This window comes from Nelusetta ayraudi, unplaced genomic scaffold (assembly GCF_046127955.1).
Source record: "Nelusetta ayraudi isolate G7.1 ecotype Tasmania unplaced genomic scaffold, CSIRO-AGI_Nayr_v1 ptg000079l, whole genome shotgun sequence".
Lineage (NCBI taxonomy): Eukaryota > Metazoa > Chordata > Actinopteri > Tetraodontiformes > Monacanthidae > Nelusetta > Nelusetta ayraudi.
Window position 1 is genome coordinate 2192501 of NW_027466129.1, and position 27793 is coordinate 2220293.

At 46.6% G+C, this 27793-nt stretch overlaps 3 protein-coding genes across 17 annotated transcripts in view; 1 reads left to right on the forward strand and 2 right to left on the reverse strand.

Annotated features, from left to right (window-relative positions):
- The window catches only part of LOC142900120 (pleckstrin homology domain-containing family A member 5-like), a 29664-nt gene extending 16625 nt beyond the window's left edge, over positions 1–13039 (reverse strand). For 5 of the 15 annotated variants that reach the window (XM_076044192.1, XM_076044196.1, XM_076044193.1 and 2 more), the window contains exons 1-9: positions 12839–13039; positions 12553–12629; positions 11452–11509; positions 3456–3539; positions 2981–3037; positions 2170–2398; positions 1186–1293; positions 793–865; positions 544–644 (exon numbers count right to left, since the gene is read on the reverse strand). In XM_076044192.1, the coding sequence (XP_075900307.1) occupies positions 544–644; positions 793–865; positions 1186–1293; positions 2170–2398; positions 2981–3037; positions 3456–3539; positions 11452–11509; positions 12553–12629; positions 12839–12930 (879 nt within the window). In that variant the 5' untranslated portion in view covers positions 12931–13039. The remainder of the gene's footprint in view (positions 1–543; positions 645–792; positions 866–1185; positions 1294–2169; positions 2399–2980; positions 3038–3455; positions 3540–11451; positions 11510–12552; positions 12630–12838) is intronic. The other 10 variants (XM_076044199.1, XM_076044190.1, XM_076044195.1 and 7 more) reach the window with 5 other exon arrangements.
- A 1412-nt stretch (positions 13040–14451) lies between these two features.
- tmem19 (transmembrane protein 19) lies at positions 14452–20774 on the reverse strand. The gene is made up of 8 exons (XM_076044088.1): positions 20556–20774; positions 18625–18763; positions 17136–17249; positions 16117–16254; positions 15499–15575; positions 15210–15387; positions 14891–15100; positions 14452–14771 (listed from the first exon to the last, which is right to left on the reverse strand). Exons 2-8 carry the CDS (start codon positions 18752–18754, stop codon positions 14611–14613), a joined length of 1008 nt encoding a protein of 335 aa, XP_075900203.1. The 5' UTR covers positions 18755–18763; positions 20556–20774; the 3' UTR covers positions 14452–14610.
- Positions 20775–24592: 3818 nt separating this feature from the next.
- kics2 (KICSTOR subunit 2) lies at positions 24593–27490 on the forward strand. The gene is made up of 3 exons (XM_076044085.1): positions 24593–25063; positions 25395–25683; positions 26247–27490. The coding sequence occupies exons 1-3, from the start codon at positions 24844–24846 to the stop codon at positions 27073–27075; spliced, it is 1338 nt and encodes a 445-aa protein (XP_075900200.1). The 5' UTR covers positions 24593–24843; the 3' UTR covers positions 27076–27490.
- The last annotated feature ends 303 nt before the right edge of the window (positions 27491–27793 follow it).

Below are 27793 nucleotides of genomic sequence, written 5' to 3' on the forward strand. Positions count from 1 at the left end.
GAAGAAAGGGAGGGAGAGTGAGGAAGACAAAGAGGAGGGGAAAGATTAGCCTACTAGCTAACTGTGCATTTTGGGGTCCAATTAAACGTAGAATAAGTCACTGTCTAACAACTAGATATGTATATCTACTTCTATAGAGACGTATATCTAGGTAATATAGACGTAGATATGTATATCTATGTCCACATGTACATATGTCTACACAATAAAGATGTAGATATATGGATATATCTACACCTATATAAACATATATCTAATAGATGTAGATAAGTACCTACATCTATATATACACATTATACACATATTGTATATTTAGGTAACATTTCTCCCCCTTTGGAAATTTGCCGAATATTTGCTGCAAATAGCAGGCAAAATGTCTTCTTCAGACACGGCAAAGAAGTCCAACACAATCAACGGCATGTTTGTTATCACACACACGCTGGGGAAGTTTAGTTGTACCTTGAAATCACCTTGTACTAGAACTAGTAGTTGTAGTTGTACCCTGAAGGCACCTTGTACTAGTACTATCAGTTGTAGTTGTACCTTGAAGGCGTACTTCTTGCTGATGTGGTCGTCCACCGACAGCATGGAGATGTGGAAGCTGGGCAGCAGGATGGAACCAAGGATGTTGTCCTCCTTTTCATCTGGAGAGAGGGAGAGAGAGAGAGAGAGAGAGAGAGAGATTTCAGCTTCGTTCTAGAATTTTCCAGCAGATGTTCACAGAAGGTTGTCATGTGTGTATGTGTGTGTGTGTGTGTGTGTGTGTTCGCTTGCCCACTCTCTCTCTCTCACCTCGGTAGTAGAAGAGGCACATGTCACTCAGGACGAACCATCTCTTCTTCCACAGCTTCATGCCCGTGCTGTCCTGCATGGGTCAGATGTCACAGGGGTCAGAGGTCAAATTCACTTAGAGACATTCGGTTGCTCCGGTTTTGCTGGCTTTTCTTTGCTCTCCATCCACCCTTCTTTACACCCCTCCCTCCGTCCCTCTCCTAGTCCTAGTTCGTTCTAGGCAGTTCTAGAGTGGCCCTTGGTGGTCCTAGGTGATTCTAGGTCCTGGGTTGTTCTAAGTGGTTCTAGGGCGGTCCTAGGGTGATTTTTGGCGGTTCTAGTTGGTTCTCGTGGCTCTAGGGTGATCCTAGAGAGGGCCTAACTGGTGGTCATAGGTGGTTTGGGATTTCCTACCTGCTTGTGGAGCCAGCTGCTCTTGACCACCTGGGCGTTGAGGTTCCTCTTGATGGAGTTGGACCTCTTGCCAAAGTTGTGGATCTTCTTGGAGGAAGAGCGGGAAGGCTGCGCGGACAAAGTACAGCAAGAAAAAGTCATTCAGATGTGACAAAAAGGTTATCGACAATGTTCACAACAATGAGAACCATCTCATCTCAGGTCCTGTACTAGCAGGGGGTCCAACTAGAGAGACTCCTGGTCCAACCAGGCTAGTGGGTCCAATCTCAAGGACCAGGCAGGTACCACTTCCTCAGTTAGCAGAACCAGAATGTTCTATCAAGGCTGGGCCAGACTGAGTCTGTGTGGGAGCTCCACTGGAGGTTCTGGGACACTGTGGAAGGATTCTTGCGGAGTTTGGGGGTGCAGGTAAGGGGGATGGAGGAACGGACCATCTCCACAGTCTTTTTTTTTTTGTTGAGCATTTCATTTTCAGTTTTATATATGCAAAGTGTACAAAAAAGAGTCAATATAGCAGAGTCCAGGGTTGTGAGTAAATCTGACAATTCACGTGTACATATCATACCATTATCTACCTCATGTATCAACAATGGCTTCTACGATTGTTACAGGGGTGTTGTTATTGATCCAAGACTGCCGCCCGCTTTAGAGTGAAGAGAAGATGATATAAAATGGCCTTTCCGATCCCTCTTCAATATTCTATGTCCCAGGGGTGTCACATGGCTTTTCTGTATCAAAGCATCTATGTTGTTCTGTTCTGTGTGGATTAGTGACTACATCATCTACATCCTTCGCATGCTCACTCGCACCACTATCATCTCCACAGTCTTGAGTAGAACCACCTCAAAAGGGGTTCAGACGAGAGCAGACGATACAATTTGGGGCAAATTTCAAGGACCATGAGCGTGGTGTCATCTGCAAACTGTAGAATCCAGAGGAACTGAAAAGAACTTTATTAAACACTGAACTTCCCAGTTGACTGACCCGTGTGGTGGAGATGGAAGTGGAGATGATGTTGGAAGTGGTGGTGGAGGTGGAGATGATGTTGGTTCTCCTGCTGGGGTTCTCTGAGGTTCCACTGCTGGTTCTGCAGTCGGAACCTCCAGTGTAGCTGGAAACCTCGAAGTTCATGGAGCTGCCAGGACCTTCCTGCTTCTTCACCTCCTCCTTCATCTCGTTCGTCACCTCCTGCTGCTTCTCCTCACTGCTGCTGCTGCTGGGAGAGAGAGGGAGTGAGGGAGAGAGGGAGAGAGAGAGAGAGAAAGAGAGAGAGAGAGAGAGTGTACAGAATTGTGTGTAAGTGTGTGTGTGTTCGTGCGTGCGTGTGAAAAAGAGAGAGAGATAGACACACTTCATGTCTCCGGCTTGAGCAGCTGAATGTTTCAGTGTCAATTCTATGAATATTCAATATAACAACTTTAAAGCTTCTGGTGGAGGTTGTCCAATCAGAACTATGCTCCACTGGTCACATGATGACTTGCTCTTCTTTGACAATAAGAATTTTGAATTTAAAAGACAATGAAAATTTTAGTCATACTAAAGCAAAAGTGTCAATTCTTCTTCTTCTTCAGAGTTCACTGGGAGGTAGCATAGATTGATAGATACTAGATAGATTGATGATAGATGGATAGATAGCTAACTAGCCGCTAGCTGTTAGCAGTTGAGCTCAGATTGAGCCTGTGGGAAGTGGAAATGAATGAGGACCAACAACTCCAGCTAGTGTGCATGTAACATCTTCAGCTAGCTTGAGGTGGCGGCTAGGGTTAGCTAGCTAGCGTGAGGCGGTGGTTGTTACCTGGCGGCGGGCGACTGTGGGGGGCCGTCGGGGTGGATGAGCGTCGCACAACTCACGCTACAACACAACACAACATGACATGACAATGACAAAATAATAGGAACTCAAAGACAGTGGAATCATGGAAAATCAATGGAAAAGAGTGACATTTAGAATGATGGAAATGGGATGGGATGGACAATGTGTGATAGATAGATAGATAGATAGATAGATAGATAGAAGGGCTTCCTAGAGGTAAAGAACCTGTTAAAAGCCTGTTAAAAACCAGCTTAAAAAAATTACATTTGGCAAGTCAAGTATATTCCTACGTTGACACTTTTATGTAAAGAAATACCAGTAATAATAAACACAGAGCTGATGTAATAAAAAGGCCTGTTAAAAAAAACCTGTTAAACAATAAATGTTAAAAACCTGTTGAAAATCTGTTAAAAAATAAAATAAAATAAAATAAAAAAAACCTTGTCATCAAACTCACTGGTCGCTGACGACGAAGATGCAGTTGTCTTGCGACGGGACGCCAGAAACCGGGTGTTTACAGCTGACCTTCCTCTCATTGTGACTGAGAGAGAGAGAGGGAAGGAGAGAGAGAGGAGGGCGGGAGCGAGGGAGAGAGATAGTTGGAGAAACAACAGCAGAGCATTGAACGACAATAAGGGACGACAACAGAAGAAATACACAACCAAATAGAAGCACAAACAAACACACACACACGAACTTACCAAAGATTCCATCCATCTGTCCATCCACCCCTTTGACCTGCTTCCATTATTCATCACTCTCCCACTGTCTACTTTCTCCTCCTCCTGCACCGACTACCTCCATCCCCTCCTCTTCTTCCATCCCTCCCGTCCTCCTTTTCTCCTTCTCCCTCTCTGTTCTTTTCCCCAGTCATGTGGCTCCATCACGAGGAGCCTGCTGACTCCTCAGCTTCACCGTGAACAGCCTCCAGGACGGGGAAGGAGAGGGTAAGGCGTTATCTCAACTAACTCTTTGTGCTGCTGGGTCACGAACAACTAACATCAGGTCTCAATGCTCTTCCACACACACACACACACACACACACACACACACACACACACACACACACACACACACACACACACACACACACACACACACACACACACACACACACACACACACCGTATCAGACAGTTTACAGCTCTAGTTGATTTTCAGTGGGAGCAGCAGCAACAGCAGCAGCACTGTGCCCTGCTGGTTCCAAGTGGAACATTAACAATCAACAGTCTTGGGGCCTGATGATCCACAAAGTGATTGTTCTGCTTTTATGCCAGAAAATCCTGAAAACAGCAAACACAGTGCATCCAATCCACAGAGAGGACGTAAAGGTTAAAAGTGGCGGAAAATGCGCAGGTAGTGGTAGGGGGCGCCAGACTCATTTAAATATATTGAAATGAGTAATTTTGCTCACACTCACACCCCCTGCTATGCAAATGTGCCTCATTGGAAAGAGTTTGCACTCCTGTCCGCACGCAGTTTGACAGACATAAACAACTGACTCTAACGGTAGAATATATAACACAATAGGCTTTACACCGATCATATCGGCTATATCGGATCGGCCGATATTTGGCATTTTTTGAAATGTTCGTGATTGGGCGTCATGTCATAAATCACCGATCCGATCAATGACGTTACGGTCGTGTTGAAAATCTTTTCATCTGTCTCATTTGCTCCAAAGCAGTTTCACAGCATCGACATGTTTATTTGTTTGTATCCAAGAGCTAATGATTCATGATTCGAAAAACTTCATTTTCGTCTTCGTGACTCTTCCTGTTTTGAGTACTGTTGCTATGTGACGGACAATAAAGTTTCTTTGAATCTTCACGACGGCAACATCCATGGGCGACACAAACAAACATGTCGGAGGTGTGCAAGTTTTTCAAAGTGAGAGAAACAGACATAGCACAAGCTATCTGCAATATATGCAACAACGCTACAGTACCTCGCGGGGGAACGTCGGCAAAAAATTTAATCGGGCACTTGGAAAAGATACACACGGAGGAGCATGTCCAGTTCAAGAAACGCAGCGCGGAGAAAGAAAAAGAAAAGCAAACTCTGAAACGGATGCTAAAGCAAACAACTTTATTGATACTCAGGAAACAGCACATAAGTATATAAGTACATAAACAAGTAATTTAAATATTGCTCCTCACGTGATCGGATCGGTGATCGGTTATCGGTTTATCTAAACTCACTGATCGGTGATCGGCACAAAAAACGTGATCGTGTAAAGCCTATAACACAATAAATATATAAATATACTGACGCACCGTATGTGTGTGTGTGTGTGTGTGTATGTGTGTGTGTGTGCGTAGTGTGCTTGGGGCCTTTGGGATATGGGAGTTTTGAGAGAGACGTGTGCGACTGTCTCTTTCTTGGTGTGAGTTCAGCAGAAAGCCAATGTGCATGTTACTTGACAACAACAGAAATAAAGTATTCTGTCAGAAATTCAACTCCTGGGGATCGAGGTGTGCACCAACGTTACATCTGGCCATCTATGGCGCAATCAGGTCACTAAAGCGCCATATGCGCTTCTGACTCCTTCAGGTGCCGCATTTCTGGGTGTTGTTGCGCCTGCATGTCATTAGTGAAAAAACCCCTGTGGATATGATGCAAAGGAGGCGGAGATGACGGCCGCAATAAACACCACAATTTACCACTGCACTCCGTTCATTGTGGATCCCCTAGAGTCTAATATGAAGCACAGTTTTAGATAGTAGATAGATACTAGACAGATATATACTAGATTGATAGAGAAATAGATGGTAGATAGATAGATACTATATAGATAGATAAATAGATAGTACGTAGGTAGATAGCGGAGAGATAAATATTAGATAGATAGGGAGAGATACCAAATGATAGATACTAGATAGATAGATTCTTCCAGAGTGCAGAGGAAAGAAAAGAAGAACAAGCAACTAGTGTTTTTTTCCCCCAGAATTCCTCCCTTCAGCAAACACTGCCGGGCAGACTGAACCAGTCTGTCTGCTTCAACACACACACACATCTCAACTTGAGCCTCCTGAAAGAAACACCTCGACGAAAAAGCTGGCAAAAGCTCAGTAGCTGCTAACTCTGTCTGACCTTTGACCTTTCACTTCCAATACAGAATACCAACAAGTATCGGTACTGATACTCGATACCAGTATTGAGTATCAGGTATTGGTACCGATACCGGGGTTTAATACTCTACTTGTACTCTTAAAATACATAGTGATGCCACAACAACAATACCAGTTGTACCTGTGCACCAATACCGATACCAGTATCAAGAATCGGTACCAATACTGCCGGGGGTAAATGCTCTCCTCGTACTTGTAAAATATGTGCCGATACCACGACACTATACAAGTATCGGGTATTGGTACCGATACTGGGGTACTGATACTGGTATTGGTACTGATACTGGGGTTGAGTACTCCACTCGTAATTGTAAAACAAGTGCCAATACCGAGAGACAGATACTAGTCTACTATACAGTATTGCAGTACTTAATAGTGTGTAATTGTGTTATCAAGTACTCGGTATCGGTATCATTAGTACTCAACTGCAAGTACTGGTACTCTTCCTGGTTGTATAATAAAGCGGTAGTAATGACACGTCATGTGCTCGGCTGTAGAACAGTAGATGGCCACAGTGCTGGTGTGTTTCCATGGTAACACACACACACACACACACACACACACACACACACACACACACACACACACACACACACACACACACACACAACTTCCTGTTTGCTGTTTGGGGAAAAGGCCGCGCAATCAAACCTTATTCCGAGACCAAACAGCTCATTTCCTGTCATCATCATTATCATCATCATCATCATCATCATCATCATGCGATCAGATCAAGTTAAAAATCTCGGGTTAAAAATGAAAAAAGAATACATTAAAATAAAATAGATAAATAAATAAAAACAGATTTTTTTTAAAAATCGAATCCAATAGAAACTCATTTTTTGTTCCGCTTTTCTGGAACGTCAACAAGTCCTCTGCAGTTCTGGTGTTGTTGGTGCGTGTTGTCATGCTAATGTAATTAGAGCAGCAGGTCTGCATTGCACACTGTGACTGTGTGTGTGTGTGTGTGTGTGTGTAGAACACACACACACACACACACACACACACACCGTCTTACCATCTTCATCATCATAATCATCATTCTAGTTGACTCTATTTACATCTTAATCTCATCAAAACACTATAGACACATATACTGTATGCATGTATGTATATATACATGTACATGTACTTTACTGCAATACTGAGTAGTGAGTAGGTTTGTTGGTTTGACTGGACAAACTGACACTGAAGGATGGAAACACTGGAAATTCCAACATCTGGGAATCAAACACCAGATCACACTGATGACTAGCCTCTCTCTCTCACTCTCTCAACACACCCTAGTGCTAATCTCCCTCTATGGGAGTGGTTGTTTCTCACGCTAACGGTGGTGACATACACACACATACACAACAACTCTTCCTCAACCGTCTCTTTCATAGGTGTGTCAATTCCTCCTCCTCCTCTAACAATTCCTCCTCCTTCTAGGTACTGCTAAATAGATAGCTAGATAGACAGATAGATTGATAGATCGATAGATAGATCGATGGATAGATGACTCCACTGACAAAAGCATAAGGGGAAGGTGTCAAGACGCTAATTTTGGTCAAACTTGTTTTCAACCTGGATTCATTTGATTTCTATTTCTCTTCAGTGTGTTTATGTTGTGAGTGACGTCATTGTGCAGTTTGTTCCTCAGCCTGAGGAGCTTCAACCATCATGTCACAAAGCTGCTACTGACGCTTCGACAACGGCTCCATAGAGGAAGGAATTCAAAAGGAATTCTGGGAGGAATTTCATCATCATCATCATCCAGTATGAGTCAGCCAATCAAGGCCCAGATAGAGACTGGCAGTGACCCTGGTGACCTCTGAACCCTAACCCTTGATGATGAACAGTGATCCACTGGTCTTCTGCCACCCCTCCAGAGCTTCTTTCACCTCCACTGTCTCGTTCACTCACTTCATCCACCTTCCAGCAGGAAAACACACTTTAACATCTATATTGACGTATGATCCGTATACAGTTTGAGGAACATCTTTCAACGTTCCGACGGGGTTCTTTCTCCATCGTTCTATCCATCTGATTCACTGCTCCAGCCGTCAGCAGCCAATCAGATGCTCTGTTTCTTTGCTTTTCTTAAAGGTAAACTTTTTGTGTTTTGAGCTGCCAAAGCAACTGCAACATCACAACTGCGACAACACAACTGTGACTTCCACAGGGCTGCTTGTTCATAGAAAAAAATTGGGTGGTCCTAGGAGGTTCTGGGAGGTTTTGGGTGATTCTGGGTGGTTCTAGGAGGTTCTAGGAGATTCTGGGTGGTGCTGGCTAACTTGGCTGTCACATGTCGCTACAAAACAGTTGTGTTGCAATGCACAGCATTAATATATATTTTGAATAGCAGGTCATGACATGATAATAACAAGATAATAAAGAGATAATAACATGTTCGAGTTCATGATTAAGCCTTGCAGCGAGCCGGAAGTGGTCCGCAGGCCATAGTTTGCCCAGGTCTGCTCACATACATTCTACATACCAATGAGCAGTGGTTAGCGGTTAAATGCTATTTATAGCGGTGTTATATTAGCTTAGTTTAGCTGTGTGTCAGCTGCTGCCTTCAAAATGGGGGGGGGGGGTGTTGCAGGGGCCCTATACAAGTACCTGCAAGTGCACACACACACAGACACACACATGCACATGCAGCAACACCAACCAGTCAAGCCTGTTCAGCGCAGATGAGTGGCCTGAGTCACTCACTCACACACACACACACACACACACACACACACACACACACACACACACACACACACACACACACACACACACACACACACACACACACACACACACACACACACACACACAGGTCAAACCGGCTTCCAACAATCATCAGTTGCTGCTCCCAACGAAGGAAAAAATAAATTTAAAAAAACACAACCCAGAGAGAAGGTCAAAGGTCAATAGCAGCACAAGAAGAAGACAAAGAAGAAGGAACAAGGGGGCGTGTCTCTCTGGGTGGGAATGACTAATCAGAGCAAAGAAACATGGCAGCAGCATCTACATAACCATCAACAAAACCAGCATCATCTACACAACCAGAAGTAGTAACACAACCAGCAACATCTACACCAAGGTTTCTGCAGGTATCAGCAAATCTCATTTCATACTTTTTCATGCCCTCTTTCATGCCAATTTAAAATCATTTCATGCCCATGTCCAAATGCAGATACTTTCACACACACAAATTGTAAGCATTCAACAATGCCAATCTATGATATTTGAAAATCCAAATTTAACTGCAAGATTGCAAATAAGTCACAGTCATTAAACGCAACACAAAGTGCTTCACAAAATAAGAACACAACAGAAATACAAATATTCAACACACACACACACACACACACACACACACACACACACACACACACACACACACACACACACACACACAGCTGGGCATTGAGGATCCAGGTAAGGAAAAGCCACCCATGGAGAGCCATGAGCTCCAACCCAGTCTCAACGTTCTTCAGTTCGAGGCGTTTGTCCTTGTGTGTCCTCCTTACGAGCATTTGACTTTGAATTTGTCTTTAAAATGTGAGGCAAGTCCAAATTCTAGAATGTAGCTGGTTTTATCCTTTCCACAGGGGAAAGATTTGGCTATGTCAGAGTCAGGAGATATTTTCTGAAATAACACAGAGACACCTTCGATGGATGCATATAAGTGGTGCTTCACTGCAGTGTTCAGACACCAGAGCACCTCTGCTTCCAGAGTCACATTCAAGCCAATTGCCACTCGCAGGTCGCTGGCCGCTTCCCGGCTCTGCTGGGGGCAGACACTATAGCGGCTCCGCTGGGATCTAAGGGGCTGTTTAGACTGTAGATAGATTTGTAGACTGTTTTTTTTTTTGAAGCCCCACATTTTCGAAAACGCTCTAAAAAAAAAAACAAAAAAAAACAAAACGTGTTTGCACGAAGCCACATTAAAAAAAAAATCCCCTTTACACAGCGACGCGCATAGAACCTATGCCAGGCCTGGTGTGGCACCACAAGTTTGTGCTTTGAGTTACTTTAGAACACAAAGCCTTAAATGCCCTATGTGCAGGTTGACTGGGAGTCCTGCCAGTAAAGGTTCGCTAACATTTTTGTCATTTAGGTTTCTTGCCTCAATATCCCAGTCCACTGACCCAAAAGAAAATCAATAAAAAGTGAAACAGGAGGTTTCCAAATCGTTTTCATTGCGTTTATTTTCACTTTGCACACAATCCGCGATGGCTCCACGAGTACCGTGTGCTATTGTTCACTATAGTTTGCGGCTTGTTGTAGTGGAGGTTAATGGGCAGGACTGCAGGCTGATCATTAGCAGCAGTAAGTCCGCTGCCCGACGCTGTTGTTGTGGCAATGGTGGTCTGCACCTCACGGCCGCTCAGGTTGCAAGGTGGCGGGAGGGACTTAGGGCTGTGACATCAGCATTTCCAAAAAACGATCAGTTTCTGCATTTATACAAATTCGGGAAAATTATCCACCCTGAGGAAAAAGTGTGGTTTCAGTAAAAACGCCAGCTTTGTGTAAATGGGGACTACGTCCGCAGGAGCGGTGGTAGCAGCAGCAGCTGCAGCTGCAGCTGCAGCTGCAGGTGCGATGGTAAAGAGGCACAAGTTGCGTTGCTGGTCATGGCAAAAAAATTTGAAACAGTTAACTGCTGCCTGCCTTTAATTGCCGACTTGTGACTCTCTGACTGCATGTGTGACTTCACCACATTGACGCCGATTGTGCAAAGATTGAAATCTTTTCTGCACACACTGCAAAATGCCTCTCCCGAGTCTTCCATCAACGAGCTTTAACTAGGTTCTGAAAAGTTCATCCGTCAACCACTTCTGCTAAAATTTGCATTTTCCCATTTTTCCGTCATTTGATATTTCCTCTGCTCTTCTCTGCTCATCTCTCATACTCACTCACAGCACATTGCATCACAAGCATCCAGTGTTGTGACATTGTGCACCAGCCGTAAAAAATAGCAAATTAAAAGGTTCCACCTGTCAACCATTTTGCTATACTTCCAAACTTTTCCAAAAATGATACATGTTTATATTACCAAACAAATTGAAAAACAATGTTTTTGTTCAATCAAGTGCATGTAAAATTTTCATTCCTCTGAACATCAAGGGTCATACTTTTTCATGCCATTTCATGCCTGAATTTCCACAAAATCTATTTAATTACTTTTCATGCTTTTTAATGACTCACAGAGACCCTGTACGCAAGAATATACACAACCATACACACAACCAGCAGTGGCAACACAACCAGCAGCGTCTACCCAACCAGCAGCATCTACACAACCACCTACACAACGATGACAATGTTCCCACTACTCACTTGATGAAGCACCGAGCTCCCTCGAATGTGTATCCCTCCTCCCATCCTGTCGGTAGATCTGATGGTGGGGGGTTAGAGGGGAGTGGGGGGGGGGGGGTCACAGGGGGGAGAAAATACATAAGCAACAGCAGCAACAGCACTGCAGTGCAAACGGCTCGTTTGAGTGAAGAGGCTAGAAGCGCCAATTAAAGTGCGTGTTGTGATGCCCCCCCCCCATCCCCCAACATCGTCTCGTATGCGTCTGGACGAATAATCTCGTCGTTCGACGTCGTTGCGTGTGTGTGTGTGTGTGTGGGGGGGGGGGGTTCCAACACACCGACAAACGGGGTCGCAATTGGTTGTTTTCGCTGCCGCCTACGTGACTGAACTTTAAAAAAAAAAAAAAAAAAAAAAAAAAAGTGTGTCGCAAAGCGTCCAGGTGTGAGTGTGTGTATGTATGTTGGGGACGACGACGACGACTGACGACGATGTGCGGCAGTGGTCTTGCTCGCGTTCCTTTGTGTGTGTGTGTGTGTGTGTGTGTGTGCGAGAGAGAGAGCGAGAGAGAGAGAGAGAGAGAGAGAGAGAGAGAGAGACGGCTGTTGCTTCCCCGCCGTAAAGAGAACCAGAACCGCAACTCGCCTCCCCCGACCCTCTCCGCCGGCTGACTAGCTAGCTAGCTAGCTTAATTTTTTTGAGGGGTTCGGTCAGATAGAACCTTCCCGAATCACCCTGCCCCCCCCCCCTTTCCACGGTTTTCTCCGTACCTTGTCGCCCCCCATTCCCGATTACCGCAGAGATAACCTCTCGCTACCTTCTTCTACCGTCACAGAGATTCTACCCGAACCCCCCACCGCACCCCGACCCCGCCCCCTTCCACGGTTTTCTCCGCAACTCGTCTTTCTCCCTTTCCCCCCACTACTCCGACTGCTAGCTACTCTCTGAACGGAGCTTCCCGAACCCTCCCGAACCTTCCCCGCCTCCATTTTTGCCCCCCCAACCCCTCAACTTCTCCGACAGACGCTTGCTTCCCCCCGCCCCCATTCCGCGGAAGCTTCCCGAACCTTTTCCCGAACTCTCCCGTATTTTCCCGAACCCGTTCCTCCCCTTCTTCCTCCTTACCTGGAGTCTTCCGGTGTCCCGTGATGACGGCTTCTCCCGTGACGGGGTGAAGCCAGGTTGTACTCTTCGCCTCCTCGCTGTTTGTTGGAAGGAACCGAAGACGAAGAAGAAGGAGACGTAGAAGAAGAAACACACATACACACCAACGGAGAAACGGGAGAGGAGGGAAATTGAGGCGAACAAGGAGGGAAAATGTCAGCGATTTTTCGCCATAAAAACAATTCGCAACGTCTCTTTTTTGTGTGTGTGTTTATGTCCGTGGTCGCCACTTCCGGTCGTGTTTTACCTGATGAAGAAGAGCCGTCCGTCCCGCGTCACGCCGTGGCTCCAGGCGGCGGGGAGGCGCCGCAGCCACTCGGGCTGCGGTTCCGCCGCCATGTCTGAAGAAGCCCGACACACACACACTAACACACGCACACACACACACACGCAGGGTAGGCTGGGGTGCGCGGCTCCGTGCCAGCGGGCGCGCTCTCGCGCCTGGAGAATGAAGACGCGAGCAGCAGCAGCAACAGGGATTTTTATCACTGGTGTGTGAGTGTGTGTGTGTGAGAGAGAGAGGGAGAGATTCATCACGCAGAATCCGGTCCGGTATTAACACTACCAACACATTTTAACGCTGTTTTTGTTTTGTTTTTTTGTATTTATTTTTTTTGGACGTGTAAACATTTGTTTTATATGATGGAAGCGCATTGCTGCCATACTGAAAAAAGAAAAAGAAAACGCAGGGCTCAGTATCACGTGATAAGGTGAAACGGTCAAGTTATCGTGATAATTATACAGTTATAAGGTGAAATCACTATCACGAAATACGTGATAACATGATGAAAGCATTGCGTTATTTCGTGAAACTTTTACCTTATAACGTGAAATTATCGCAGTATGTGTGATAATTTTCACTTTAAAACATGAAACTATCACGTTATTTCTTGAAACTATCACGTTATTTCATGACAATATCATGTGATAACGTGAAACATGAAAAGTGAGTAGTTGAGCCAACGTTGTCTAATTGCAAAAAAAAAAAACTTTCTCGCCAGACAGTAAGTATTATTATTAATGTTATTAGCGTTAATATTGATATTGATGTTAACGTAGCTCTCGTGCCTTAATCCAAAAGGCTTTCTTCTTCCTGAGACCTCAGGGCGGCGCTGGTTTTCACTCATGAAGGACTTCAGATCCCCCTCCCTCCCGCACAGTCACACAGTAGTAGTAGATTGAGCGTAGCTTGCTAGCTCAACAACTTGAACTGGACAGAAGGTGGCGTACAAATACTTTATTTTTAAACCATGTTTTCACCATTCCAACACTTTTTTCCTTTGAGCCTTGCAGCTTCAACTCGTTCACCGCCCCCCCCACCCCCCCAAAAAAAGAACCCGGTCCTACAGTGCAAACTGGTTGAACCTGGAGCTGAGTGAGACAGCGAGAGCTTCTTTCCCAGAGCAGCAGCACCATGAAGCCGTGCAACCACTGAACTGTCTGGAGGACGTCCAAACTGAACACTTGACATCAGCTGATTCCTGTCAATCTGTATTCACAATGTGTAATAACTGTGCAATCTTCTCCTGTTATCGATTTGCACACCCCACTAGGGGGCACTGTACTGCACTATTCTTATTTATTTTTACTTGATTCTTGCACTATATTTTTTAAATCCATTTTAAATATACTTATTTTGTTGTCTTATTATATTTAAACATTCTTAAAGCACTGAGCAGCAGGAGTAGCACCTCGGTTTTGTTGTGTTCTCTCTTACAGTGACAATCAAGGATTCCGATTCTGAACTTACGAAAAAAAACAGCCCGAGATCAAATGATCCGATTGGTGTGATTGAGTGATTGTCCCCCTCCACCCTGCCCCAACAGTCCTTCAGTCAACACTAGAACAGAACAGACGGAGTTGTGCAGCAGCTGTGCAAACACTTTATTTTTCACCATGTTTTCACTATTCCAACATTTTATTTTCCTATTGTACAGTCTCACAGCTTCAAAAAAAAAGTCTTAGATGGATTGATTGATGGATGGATGTGATGGGTTGATTAATTGATTGATGGATGGTCTAGCGAGGCCATGCCCCCCAGGCCAGGCCGGGCAGCAGCAGGGCGATGAGCAGCGAGGAGAAGAGGTTGACGGCGTTGTTGTCCAATATTGGCTTCCCACAGATGCGCTGCGTGGTGGCCGACTGGTAGCCCACCACCTTCCCCACGCTGCAGTCAAAGCCTGCAGAGCACACCAGGGAAAGCTGACTGATTGGCTGGGGTCAGGGTGCACCACCGGGTGCGGGGTACATCTTTACAGGCACACTCTCTTCCCCCCCCCCTCTCTCGCACTCTACCTACCAGAGTACTGCATGTGGGCCCCCAGCAGTGAGTCGAGCAAGGAGCCCAGCAGGCCGGCCATGCCTCCGTACAGGACCAGGGGCCACTGGGGGGGGGCCAGCTGTAGGTCCACTACCGCCACCTGCTGGCTCACATAATAGGCCATACCCACCACCACACCCCCTGCAAAGCTGGCTGCCAGGCCCACCAGGGTCACTCCTCCATTGGTTCCTGAGGGGTACGGGGGCAGGATTAGGACGAGCGACCATTAGTGATGGTGATGGTGATGGTGATGGTGATGGTGATGATGATGATGATGATCATTGTTTAAAGGTCTCACCTGGTGGCACCTCCTTCCAGGTGGTGATGAGTCTGGGCTGTGACTGGCTGAGGACAGGCCCCACCTCTGAGGCCCAGGTGTCTCCAGCGCTGCAGGCCAGCGCTCCCAGCAGGGAGAGACTCATCCAGGAGGCCGAGTACTGCTGGCTGAAGTCAATGGCTAGCTCACCTGGGCCCACCTGTGCGCGCATGTGTGCACGCACACACAAACACACACGCACACAGTGGTGTTAGACTTTAATGTTTTAAAGGTTCACTTTGTTGTGTGTTGAGGTAGGAGACTGGTGGACCTCGATCATGTAGAGCAGAGCCAACTCAGTGGGGACTCCTCCATTGCAGAAGACCTGGACCCAGTTCCTCTGGCCTCCTGACAGACAGACAGACAGACAGACAGACAGACAGACAGACAGACACACACACACACACACACACCAATGAGAAACAAAAGTCACATAGATCGATAAGACTGTCCAGTTCTCTAAAAGCTGCAGTGCAGCGCTGTTTGCTAGCAGGGGGGCCACATCCGGGCCGCTGTGTGTCCCCCGTCCGGCCTGCGTGACGCCAGTCATATGGAATCGCATGGAAAAAGTTGCATGGAAGAGAAAGTCGCAAAGATACGGGACCAAGGGACTGGGACTTCAGCGATATTTCCCACCTCTGACACCATTCAGGTTTGTCATGTGGCCCCTTGCAAAAAATAATTACTTGCTCACTTGGCTCTGGTGTGTGTGTGTGTGTGTGTGAAGGGACACACACACGCACAGACTCTCTCTCTCTCTCTCTCTCTCTCTCTCTCTCTCTCTCTCTCTCTCTCTCTCTCTCTCTCTCTCTCTCTCTCTCTCTCTCTCTCTCTCTCTCTCTCTCTCTCTCTCTCTCTCTCTCTCTCTCTCTCTCTCTCTCTCTCTCACCTTCCTTGTAGTCGGGGTCGATCTTCTTCTTCTGTGCTCCTCCCCAGCGGGTGAGTCTGGTGGAGGTGATGAAGAAGGCCAGCAGGGAGGAGAAGAAGCTGAAGTTGGCCATGGTGAGCACAAAGCCCACCAGGAGAGCTGCGGAGGAACAGCACACACACACACACACACACACACACACACACACACACACACACACACACACACACACACACACACACACACACACACACACACACACACACACACACACACACACACCGTTGAAAGATGCAGCAGGTGGTCTCTCTGCTGAACTACACCTGTCAAGTGGTAGATGGCGGATTGGCCACTAGAAGCAGAGGCAGACAACTGGGGTTCTGGGTCAAACAGGCTGCTCTCTTCTATTAATGAGATGAAGTCACACTGATCCACTGATCATCTCACTGGGTTTAGAAGGAAACTCCAGCACTTGATTTGAGGAGGGACCCCCCCCCCCTCCTCTGACCTCTTCCTCCTCCTCCTCCTCTTCATCTCCTCCTACCTCCCCTCTTGCTCTCCTCCTTGCTCCTCCTGCCCTCCAACTCCTCGCATCTGCATGCCTCTTCCTCCTCCTCTTCCTCCTTCTCCTCCGCCCCCTTCCTCTTCCTCCCCCCCTCATCCTCTTCCTCTCCCCCTCATCCTCTTCTTCCTCCTCCCGCCTCTAAACACTCATTCAGCTTCAGCTCCATGCAAATTTTTTCCAACACTTCGGACCGTAACACCGGTGTTACACTAGAAACATTTTCCTCTGACGTCATCGGACCAAAGACAGATGAAAGAATGTTCTGTGTTCACCAAATGATGGAAAGTTCTCTGGTCTGAGGAGGAGGGGTAAAAAGTTGGGGGGGAGGGGATAGTCACCGTGGTGGAAACCAACCAGCGGCGACCGCAGAAGATCCACAGCAGCGATCACACAGTCATTCCCTAGTGCTCCCAGTGCTGTGGTGTCTGCTGCTGGACACTGGTGGTTACTGGTTGTGGTCGCTGCCTCCACTCACCTCCCAGCGCTCCTGAGTGGTCCAGGCTGCGTCTCTTCAGCGCCCGGATACTCAGCACCAGCGGCACCAGGATGGAGAAGAGCCATCGCCACGGCGACACAGGTTCCAGCGTCCCTGGAGCACACACACACACACACACACACACACACACACACACACACACACACACACACACACACACACACACACACACACACACACACACACACACACACACACACACACACACACACACACAGTCAGTTCTATTGGCGTGCTGCTCGGACCACAACACAGTACAAATTTCACCAACTATTTAGAAAAGCGTCAAACAAAACATAAAGACAGGTTGAAAGGTTTTGTCTCACTGACTCATTCCAGCATTGAACTGGAAGCAGTTTGATGAAACAATGATCTTGATGCTCATTATGAGTGAATGACAATCAGTGGAGACCTGCTGAGCAAATCTGGGAACACAACTAAATGTGATTATACAGGGCTCCAGGCTGCGACCAAATGATCGCATTTAGCGCCTAAAATTAGACATAGTGCGAGTATATTTTTCATCTACTCGCGCACGCGCGACCACTGGGATGGGTGCTATATCAGCGTTTGCGATATATTGTCAGAAGAATTTACTGCTGTAAGAATCTGTCATCTCGCGGTAATAACGATAAACTCGTGTTGATGACGTAATTACGTGCGCAACGCACTTGCTGCTGGCAGCTCATGTGTCGCACAATAACAAGCACGGGCCTGAAGTGAAAATAAACACCACGGAAACGATTTGCAAACATCCTGTTTTACTTTTTATTTATTTTCTTTTGGGTCGGCGGACCGGGATGTCGAGGCAGGAAACGTAAAAAATGTTGGCGAGGGGGGTTTGTTGTTGTTGTTATTAAATATTTTTGTTGCTGACAAACTTGTTCTACACTTCAGCCCACTTAGCGGTAATGCCTGAATGACTGGTTTGCCAGTGAAAATGATTCATAGTGTGCGCCCCTAAATTGTCTGCTTGCGCCCCTAGAATTTTAAGTTAGGGGCCACAGTGCTCCTAGTAAAAAAAAAAAAAAAGTTAGTCTGGAGCGCTGTTATAATACACAGCTTTGTTTTAAAAGCATTGACATCTTTAGTATAGCAATTTTAAAACATTCAACTTCTGTAATGACGGCCGCATATTGAACACTGGATATTCATCCCATATGATTTGAGCACATCCTGACTGAATGTCCTGCACTCGGAATGTTCTCAGAGCAGGACAGGAGATTATTGTTGAAGCTGCTCAGAATGGAGGGGTGTGTACAGACACACACACACATGTATGTATAAATGTTGCTGATGTACATCTACACGTGAGTGTGAAAAATGCACAAGTAATTCATTTATTATGTGTTCAGCAACTGTTGTGGTTCACAAAACGTTTCTCTCACACAAAACCAAAAATAAAATAGTGGAAACACCGCAGAGAGAGAAAGTGGAGGTTTGTCCTGAGGAGGAGCACCGTCCTCACCAGAGTAGGCGCTGATGGTGAGCGACAGCACCCAGAAGAAGAGAGAGAGAGCCAGAGTGGAACACAGCAGGATTATATCAGTCATCATGGTGACGTACTCCTTCATCAGCAACACGCTGTCAGAGTCCATGGCCCAACACTGCAGCCAGAGGGAAAGACACACACACACACACACACACACACACACACACACACACACACACACACACACACACACACACACACACACACACACACACACACACACACACACACACACACACGTTAGGTCAGGGCAGAAGAAACTCAGAGGTCATTATTCCAGATGAGATGATGATTTTAATAATGAGTTTAGTTTGAAATGGCAGCAGATGTGAAGCTCTGCTGAAGGTCTGGATCTTCTAGGAGGGCTGTAGAGACGTGTGTTGGTGCAGGGGACAGAGATACAACAACAAGCGCACTGTGTTAGTGTGAGGGTATAGAGAGTCTCTTCTTCAGTGGTGCCAACACATCACAAGGAAGAAAAATGCAGTCGCTAATTACAATTCCATGCATCACTAAAAAGCTATGGCTTGTTTTGGCTCTCTGACTTCCAATGATGAACACACACGCTACTGATATGGATTCAATGACGCAACTGCTGCTGGGTGAGGATTCCGCTTTCTGGAATATTGGGGCCATGTTATGAAACATGTTAAACTAATTTGGTGGCCAGAAAGAAATCACTTGGATCCACGAGCAGCCTCGTGCCCTCCGTGGTGAGTGTCTCTCACTGGGGATGGTTTGATCAATTTATTCTGAAAGTCAACCGTGCACTCTGCAGACACATGCACGCACACACACACGCGCGCACACACACACACACACACACACACACACACACACACACACACACACACACACACACACACAGTGAGAACAACAGGCTCAATGCAGTCCAACCGTCTGATGTGAGCAGGATGCCATCGCACAGGACACAACAGACCCGCCGCCGCCGCCAGAGCGAGGCCAGGTGGCTGGTGAGAGGTGATGAGTCAGCAGTTTGACTCCAGACTTTACGTGACAGGGAAACCTCTGTGCTCACAGACAAAGAGGCACTTTTGAAGGCAGTAAAGTGGGACGCTGTCTCTGAGAGTGCAGCAGCAGCAGCAGCAGCATCAGTCACGGAGAACCTTCTGGAATGTCCCTCTTCTTTGAGACCAACACTGCGGACCTTGTCCTCAAGGAGAGAAGAAGCACCGCTGTCTCCACATGAACCATAAAGTGTCCAGATGTGAAGGCAGACTGCGGCCAGCCAGTCAGACCAGAGCACATCAAATCAACAAGCAACGACACGTTCAAGAGCTGCTGCTCCGCAATGTTTGTGCAATCAATAGTGACCCTTCACTTCCTGAGGCAGCGTCACGTTACAGTAACAGCCAGTAAAAAAAATTAAATAAAATATTATATTATATTTAAATTTAACAACCTCATAAATTAACAATAACATAATCAGCGGGCGCAGTGTCAAGACAACTACAGTGACACTCACTCACCGATGAAAATTTCAAGAGATGGAAAATTGAACTGCCACTCACCGTAACGCCCAGTGTGAAGACACAAAACAACAGTCCACATGTGTCACGTCGACGTGACAAGAGATAGATAGATAAAGATACATAGAGCGATAGATAGAGAGAGAGAGAGAACCAGAGAAAGTGACAACCAGCCAACATTACCACCATTCATCCTGAATGCACAATATAAAAACAGTCCACATGTGTCACAACGACGTGACAGCAGCGACAACCTGCAACATCTGGACCTTCAATCAGCTGGCTAACTAGCACTAGCACTAGCTCAGCCGGAAGTCTGATCTTCTGCAGTTGACTTAACTGACCGTAACTAACCCTTCGTGTGACTCTCCAGATTGAGCTGGTGTGTTGAAGCAGACAGGGAGTGTGCGGACTTACTGCAGAGCTCCATCTCCACCGCCTCCATTGGAGAACCAAACCGAACCCAGGCAGCTAACGCTGCAAGCCGCTAATAGCCACTGCTGCTTCCACTTCCTGTTGACGACAACCTCGACGCACGGAGGAAAAAAACACAAACACCTTGCGCTAAAAAGTACCAAATACTTTATACGATCGCGATCGTATAGACCGTGGCTGTGGCGCAGTGCAGCCGGCTGACGGCTGCTTGCGGCTGCGCAGCCTCCTGCAGGGGGAGAACACGGACACGGTTCTTAACGGACCGACTTCCGCAAACACACCGCGGCCGCTTCTTAAAGGGACAGTAGCACCGAAAGAGGAAACAACCTGCACGTCCAGCCACTGCTGCGCCAGCTGGGATCCGGTGTATGATCCAGTGTCTTGCAGCGGGGTCGTCTGGCAACAATCTCCGCCGAGTCTCGTCGCAGCCGCCGCGGCCGGTCACTTTTTGACCGTGAACATGTTGACTGGGTGTGAACCGCCGCTGCCATGGGGAGAGGCGACCACTTAGGCCGATGAATGCGGATATTGTGGCATCTTCGAGAAACGCGATTTTGCACGCATGTATGGTTCTCCTCCTCCCACGTCCAAGTTCCCTCAATGAATCGACTGTTAACATTGGCAAAATCATCCTCTCATCAATAAAATAACACTTATACCAAACTCTCAGTCCATTAAACGATAGGGGTTTGGTTTAATTGTTTAGTATTTTAGTCTCGTCAGACTCCATCAATCATTCTGAATATCACAAAATTACACATACTTTCATTACTCTGTCTCTTTTGATATTTTTCATTCTGTTTGTGCAGCAGTCAACCAAGATTAATACTGTTACGCATTCTTATTTTGTTATTTAAAAAAACAACGACTAAAAACTAAAAAGAAAACATAAATCAAGATTGCGGAATTTAAAATGTTAAAACCTGACTTATGACATTAAAATGTAGAACAGTCTTATCAATTGTGTCTTTGTCAAAGATGGTGTGGCCTTTGGATCCCATGGTTCTCATGATTTTTCAGCCTCAACTTTTTCTCTGAAGCAGATATTAATCAATATTAATTATTAAATAATTATAAAAGAATGTTTAATGTCACCTGCCGTGCTAAACTTGCTGATCTATTTTTTTTACACTTACTTTTATCACATTTTTTTATTTTCTGAAAACCTTTCCAGGAAAAATGAAATATGTTCCTGGAATGCCGCTCATCATATCAGCACACATCAAGTCCCTGAGGGTGCCACCGCTTACATGCACACACACACACACACACACACACACACACACATGGTCCTTCTGCCTGCAGGCAGCATTAATGAAGACGATTACTGTACATCACTGTTGAGTGCACAATGGCTCTATGCGTGGTTTAAATCCTCAAAGGTCACAGAAATCTTTGCAGGCAGCAGTTTTCTTTACTGCTTTTCAGGCAAACGATGGTCCATTTTTCATTCAGCATTTTTCTTATTAGGCTTAATGTTCTCTGGGGGGTTTATAAGGGTTCAAAGAACAAATTTAAAACGTGTTGTCTGATTTGGTTTTTATCTTACTAGCCCATAAAATGTAATTTAAAAATATGTCAGTATTTTGTTAGGAATAACTTTAAACATAAGATTCAATTATATAAATGAATCACAACGAAAATGAAGGCTGAGACAACAGTCAACTTTGTGTTGGTCCTTTTCAATATTAACGAGCAACAATTCAGCAAACTCCTGAATACCTTTGCTTATAAATTTCAGGATATTTTAAAGAGATTTGGAAAAACAAATTCGCTGTTTTGTCAGCACTGATCACTCACGCGTTGCCAAAAGTTGCGTCCAGATTGATCTTCACGCTGACTCAGTTTGGATGAGGAATGAAAAAAGCATGAAGCCTCATCAGGAGCTTGTGCCTTCTGTTAGTTATTTGTGAATAATCTATGACCGCTCTGGAAGAAATTTGTGTCTTTGGGGCAATTAGGATATTAATGGATTGATTTGACAATCAACAAAATGCAGATCTGAATCCTACACACAACAAAACAACTACCATTTCATTATCTTGCCTCCTATGTTAGTGTCGTTAAATTAAAATGCCAAAACCAAGCCAAAGGCATATTTGAGATGCAGCTAAACTGGCCAATCTGACGGTTTTACTGCAAAAAGATACAAACTCTAAAACTTTGACATGTTGTTTTTGTCCTAAGTTCTTCTCTACAGTTTGCAAGCCTCATAGATGTGAAAACACCAACACCACAGAGTTCATGGCAAACAGTAAGAAACACACAAGTTTTTTTTATGCCACAGGAACATTCATAGACACAGAGAGAAAACAACAAAAGACGACACCTACCAGCAGCAGACAAGGGCCAGCCTGAAGGTAATTCTCTTTCATTCTGAAGACACTTGACACTCTTAAAAAAGGACAGAGGTCCACCCCTGGAGAGAGAGAGAGAGGGGTGTGTATAAGACTGGACTGCTAGTAAAGAATCATGGGAATTGTAGTCCGGTTATTAAACTTGTGGTTTTCTGATCAGTGCATTGACTGAAATATAAATGTGGGAGATGCCTGAGCCAAAGTTCATGTCGACATATACAAACAATAAACTGAAGCCCTTAAAAAAATGTATTGTAATGTATTTGCGTTTATCAGTTTAAAATTTATACAGGGATGACATCATCATCAGCAACCTATGTGAACTATTTATTTCATGAGGCCATCCCTTATTTAATTGGACCAAACCACCACTTCTTACACCATACAACAGCAAATTAAGCCTGCCGATCTAAACAAAATCTTATGAGTTGATTCAAATAAACCAACTGACTCAAATGCAGCAATGTGCTTGCAAGTTAAACTGAAACCTATAAAAAGCCTTGCGGATTATTTGGTTATAAAATGTCCAACCGCGAGAGCTACGTAATCAGGCCGTTTATAAGATGACGAGCTCTCTAAACAAAGAAGTGTTTGATAGTGGACATTCATACCATATTGATCAGGAGGTGACCGAGTATGACCACAAAAACGTCACTAATGTGAAAATATCTCATATGCATAAAATCGGGCATGCCTAGGGGAAAACAAACACACCCAGAAGTGAAATCCGTGTTGGTTGACAACAGAGGGAGCAAACACGTTCATCAGTGTACACCTGTTCTAAATACTACAAGGGAGAAAATATGGCTTTGTTCAAGATACTTACGCTCATTACTGCCACACTAGTAAAATACAGGGCTCAGTATTAGGCTGATTCCAAGTTGTAGTTGATTCCAACGAGCCATAGCGCCTTGTTCCGTTGTGTTTGGATAATTCATTGACTTGAAACATTGAAGATTAACATGTAAAAACATGTAACTTTGGGGTGGGGTACGGGCTCATGGCAGCACCCGCTGCTCACTGACAACAGGAAAAGCTGAGGAACAAAACGTGCTTACATGTCGTTTTTGACAAAAAAAACAAAAAAACAGTCGCCATGGGGAGTTGGAAAGTCGCCAGATTTTGATGACTCACCACCTCCTCTACCCTTGTCCTCCTCTTTCTCCTCCTTCACCTTCCCCATCACAACCCCAATTCTTCTCCTTCTTTACTTCCCCCCTCTCCTCCTCCTCTCTTCACATTCTTTTCCTCCTCCCTCTCACTCCTGCTCCTATGTCCTCCTCCTCCTTCATCTCCCCCTCTTACTCATCCACCCTACTCCCCACCATCTTCTCCTCCTCCTTTTCTAGCTCATCCCCCCCGCAGGTTCCACCACCCCATCCTGAGTCGGGTGGAGGAGGGCTTCCAGACGGAGGTGGATGTGGTGGTGCAGCTGCTGCGTGGCCAGGCACACTTTCACGTTATAACGTGAAAGTTTCACGTTATAACGTGATAGTTTAGCGTTATAACGTGATACTGGGCCCTGTTTTTTCTAGTGTGGCAGCAATGTGCTTTCGTACTTATCCAAAGAAAACCGTGACAATTTTATTCGCTCTTGCCTTCCACTGCGGCGTATTCACAGCGTGTTCGACAACTTTGAGTATTTTGTTCTTCTACGCTCGCCGTAGTGTTTACATCGGCCACTGCCGGTAGCACCGTTAGCCGCACTCACGGTTGTTTTCTATAAAGTTTTGTTATTTCACCAAGATATCTCCGCAGTTGACTGCGCCGTTAAAGCTGTGGCAGAGTAAACACACGGCGGTTTTTTTTGTGTTTTTTTACTGCTGAGAACTAAACAATGTCGAGCAGTGATTAGCCCGGTGTTAGCTTCCGGCTAATAGCAGCAGCAGTAGCCTGGCGGCGGGGAGGCCGTGATGATGGAGGCGGAGGAGCTGCGGCCCGTCCCCCGGGAGCAGGCCGTCCTGGAGAGCTTCTTCACGCATCTCGGCGTGTTCTCCTTCGACCGGGCCAAAGATTATGTGGAGAAAGAGAAGGACAACAGCAAGAGCGCCGGACCCATATGGGCCGCGCTGGCGCACCTGGCGGCGGCGGAGAAGGCCTACCACAACATGACATTCCTGGGGCAGAAAATGGGTAAAATAGAATGAGTTATTATTATCATAGTGATACCAAAGTCAAACACGAGAGCAAGTGCTAATGAAGTTATCTTCAGCTGTGTTCACAACTAACACCTTCCATTTATTATCCATGTCAGTATAAAAAGTAGTTTCAACATTGAAATGTTTTATTTCACCGTTACTTTTCAATAACTTTATTCTTAAAATTTCGAAAGTGAAATTAAATTTGCGACGTGAAATTCCCAGGTGCGCGACTCAAGACACAGGCACATGTTCCCAACATACAGCAGGTGGCGCTGCGGACCATTAACTGAACGCTTCCTCCACCTCTTCCCTCCCACCGCCAGGGGGCCAGTCCTTCTTCAGCCGCAAGGACTCCATCCGCACCACGTACACCTCCCTGTTCAACGAGCTGCGCAAGGTGGCCACGGGGGGGCGCCACAGCCAGCCGGGCTCCGCCTCCTACCTGGAGGACCTGCTGTCGCACCTGTCGGAGCAGCTGTGCCACTTCACGCAGGCGCGCATGGAGATGGCCGACCTGTACGAGAAGATGCACGCGCTGGCCTCGCAGAAGAGTATCGCATCGGAGGAGCTGGTGGCGCCTCTAGAGGCCGTCCTGCACAAGTACAGCAGCAAGTGGGTGGAAACACAGTGCAGAGGCATGGAGGGAGTGTGTTTGACCTCAGTCGCCTGCCGTCAGGTGATCAGGAGGCAGCAGCTTCAAGACACCTGGGCTAGTTGCAGGTCGCCATGAGGTGGCGCCACGTGTGGAGTGATGTTGAAGTTACGATTCACTTGTTTATTAAAAGGAAAGGCGGAGTCAGCCGATGCTAACTCGCCCCAATTCATAATAATATGAATATGAATACAACACATTGATGCGATCAATGCTACAGTCACATGAGGCTTTCGATTGTGGGTGGGGTTTGATGACTCACCACCTCCTCTCTTGTCCTCTTCCTTCTCCTTCACCTCCCCCATCATGCCCCCTCTTACTTCTCCTTCTCCTCCTCCTTTAATTCCCCCCTTGTCCTCCTCCTCCCTCCACATTCTTTTCCTCCTCCCTCCTTCTCCTGCTCTTATGTCCTCCTCCTCCTTCACCTCACCCTCCTACTCCTCCATCCTCCTCCCCACCTTCTTCTCCTCCTCCTCTCCTATCTTATTTTCCTCTCCTCCTCCGACCTCCCCTCCCTCTGCAGGTTTCACCACCCCATCCTGAGTCGGGTGGAGGAGGGCTTCCAGACGGAGGTGGAGGTGGTGGTGCAGCTGCTGCGTGGCCAGGCCCAGGTGTCTGAGTGGAGCTTCCTGCCGGCGCTGCTTAGCCTGCACAGCGCAGGCGCCAAGCTGGCAGCGTGGGGGCAGCTCTTCCAGCGCCAGCGCGACACCCGCAAGCCCCTGTTTGGTGGCCAGTCGCAGCGGGCGCCGCAGCCGCCGCACCTCTACGCCTGGCTGCAGCGCTTCCAGGCGGCGCTGCTGGCCAAGTTCAGCTTCTACTTCCACGAGGCGCTGAGCCGGCAGACGGCGCCGGGCGAGATGCGGGCGCTGACGGCGCGCACGACGCCCGACTACCACGGCAAGATCTGCGCCTTCGTGCGCAAGCACGACGCCAGCAGCGTGTCGCTGGTGTTCGACAACCGCGGCTCGGCCAGCTTCCAGGGCCACGGCTACCACCACCCACACTCGTACCGCGAGGCGCCGCGCGGCGTGGAGCAGTTCCCCGCCGTGGTGTCACTGCCTGCCGGCGCTGCTGCTGAGCGCCCCCTGGCTCACTGGCCCAACGTTATCATGATGATGGGTGACCGCGCCGCCGAGCTCAACACGCTTGACAAGGTGGTGCACTTCTACGACGACAAGGTGCAGAGCACCTACTACCTAACGCGGCCCGAGCCGCACTTCACCCTGGTGGCCATCCTGGACGGTAGGCGCTCGGAGAAGGAGCTGCACATCAGCGCCTTCTTGCTGGAGATCTCGGCGTCTCTGCGCAACTCCAAGCCCTTCTGCAGCCTCAAGCCAGGCTCTAAGGGATGAACACAACACCCGAGGTCGCCTCGCAAACAAGAAGAACGTTGAGTTTACTCTGCCTGCCAGCCACAAGTTCTGCTCACTTCATTTTGTAAAAAAACAAAAACAAAAAAACAAAAATGGAGAATATTACGACCAAAGAGAAGCCGAGGAGTCGCTTCCTCTGCTGCTGCCTTTTGTTTTCGACCTTTGATGAGATTTTGGGTTATTGTGCAGCAATTCCTGTATTGACCTGTTATTTCTTCTCATCATCGGCTCATGTTGACCAGTTGTGGCTTCATTTCACACAAGGCAGAAGTCACCCCGCCTCACTTCTCTTTCACAATAAAAGTCCTCAAAAGATAGATTGAGGACTGTGTGTGTGTGTGTTTTTGTTATGTTTCATTTCAATTTGATTTCAGTAATAAAAACAGAACTACTACATGTCTCCAACCTGGGACATAATGGTGTTTAAAATCATCTGTCGCCTGCTGCAAGTGCTGTGCAAGTCATGAGTTCCGCCACTAGGTGGAGCCATATACGTGGGGTGACAGAAGTTACAGTTCAGCTGTTTATTAAGTATGTATACATATATATATTTATATATATATGTATACATCCTTCAAATAAAGGCAGAGTCAGCGGATGCTAATTTACTCCGATTTATTTATAATATAAATACAACACATTGATACAATCCGTTTGGCTATACGAGCTCGTCTTCAGGGGAAGCTCCGTTTTTCAA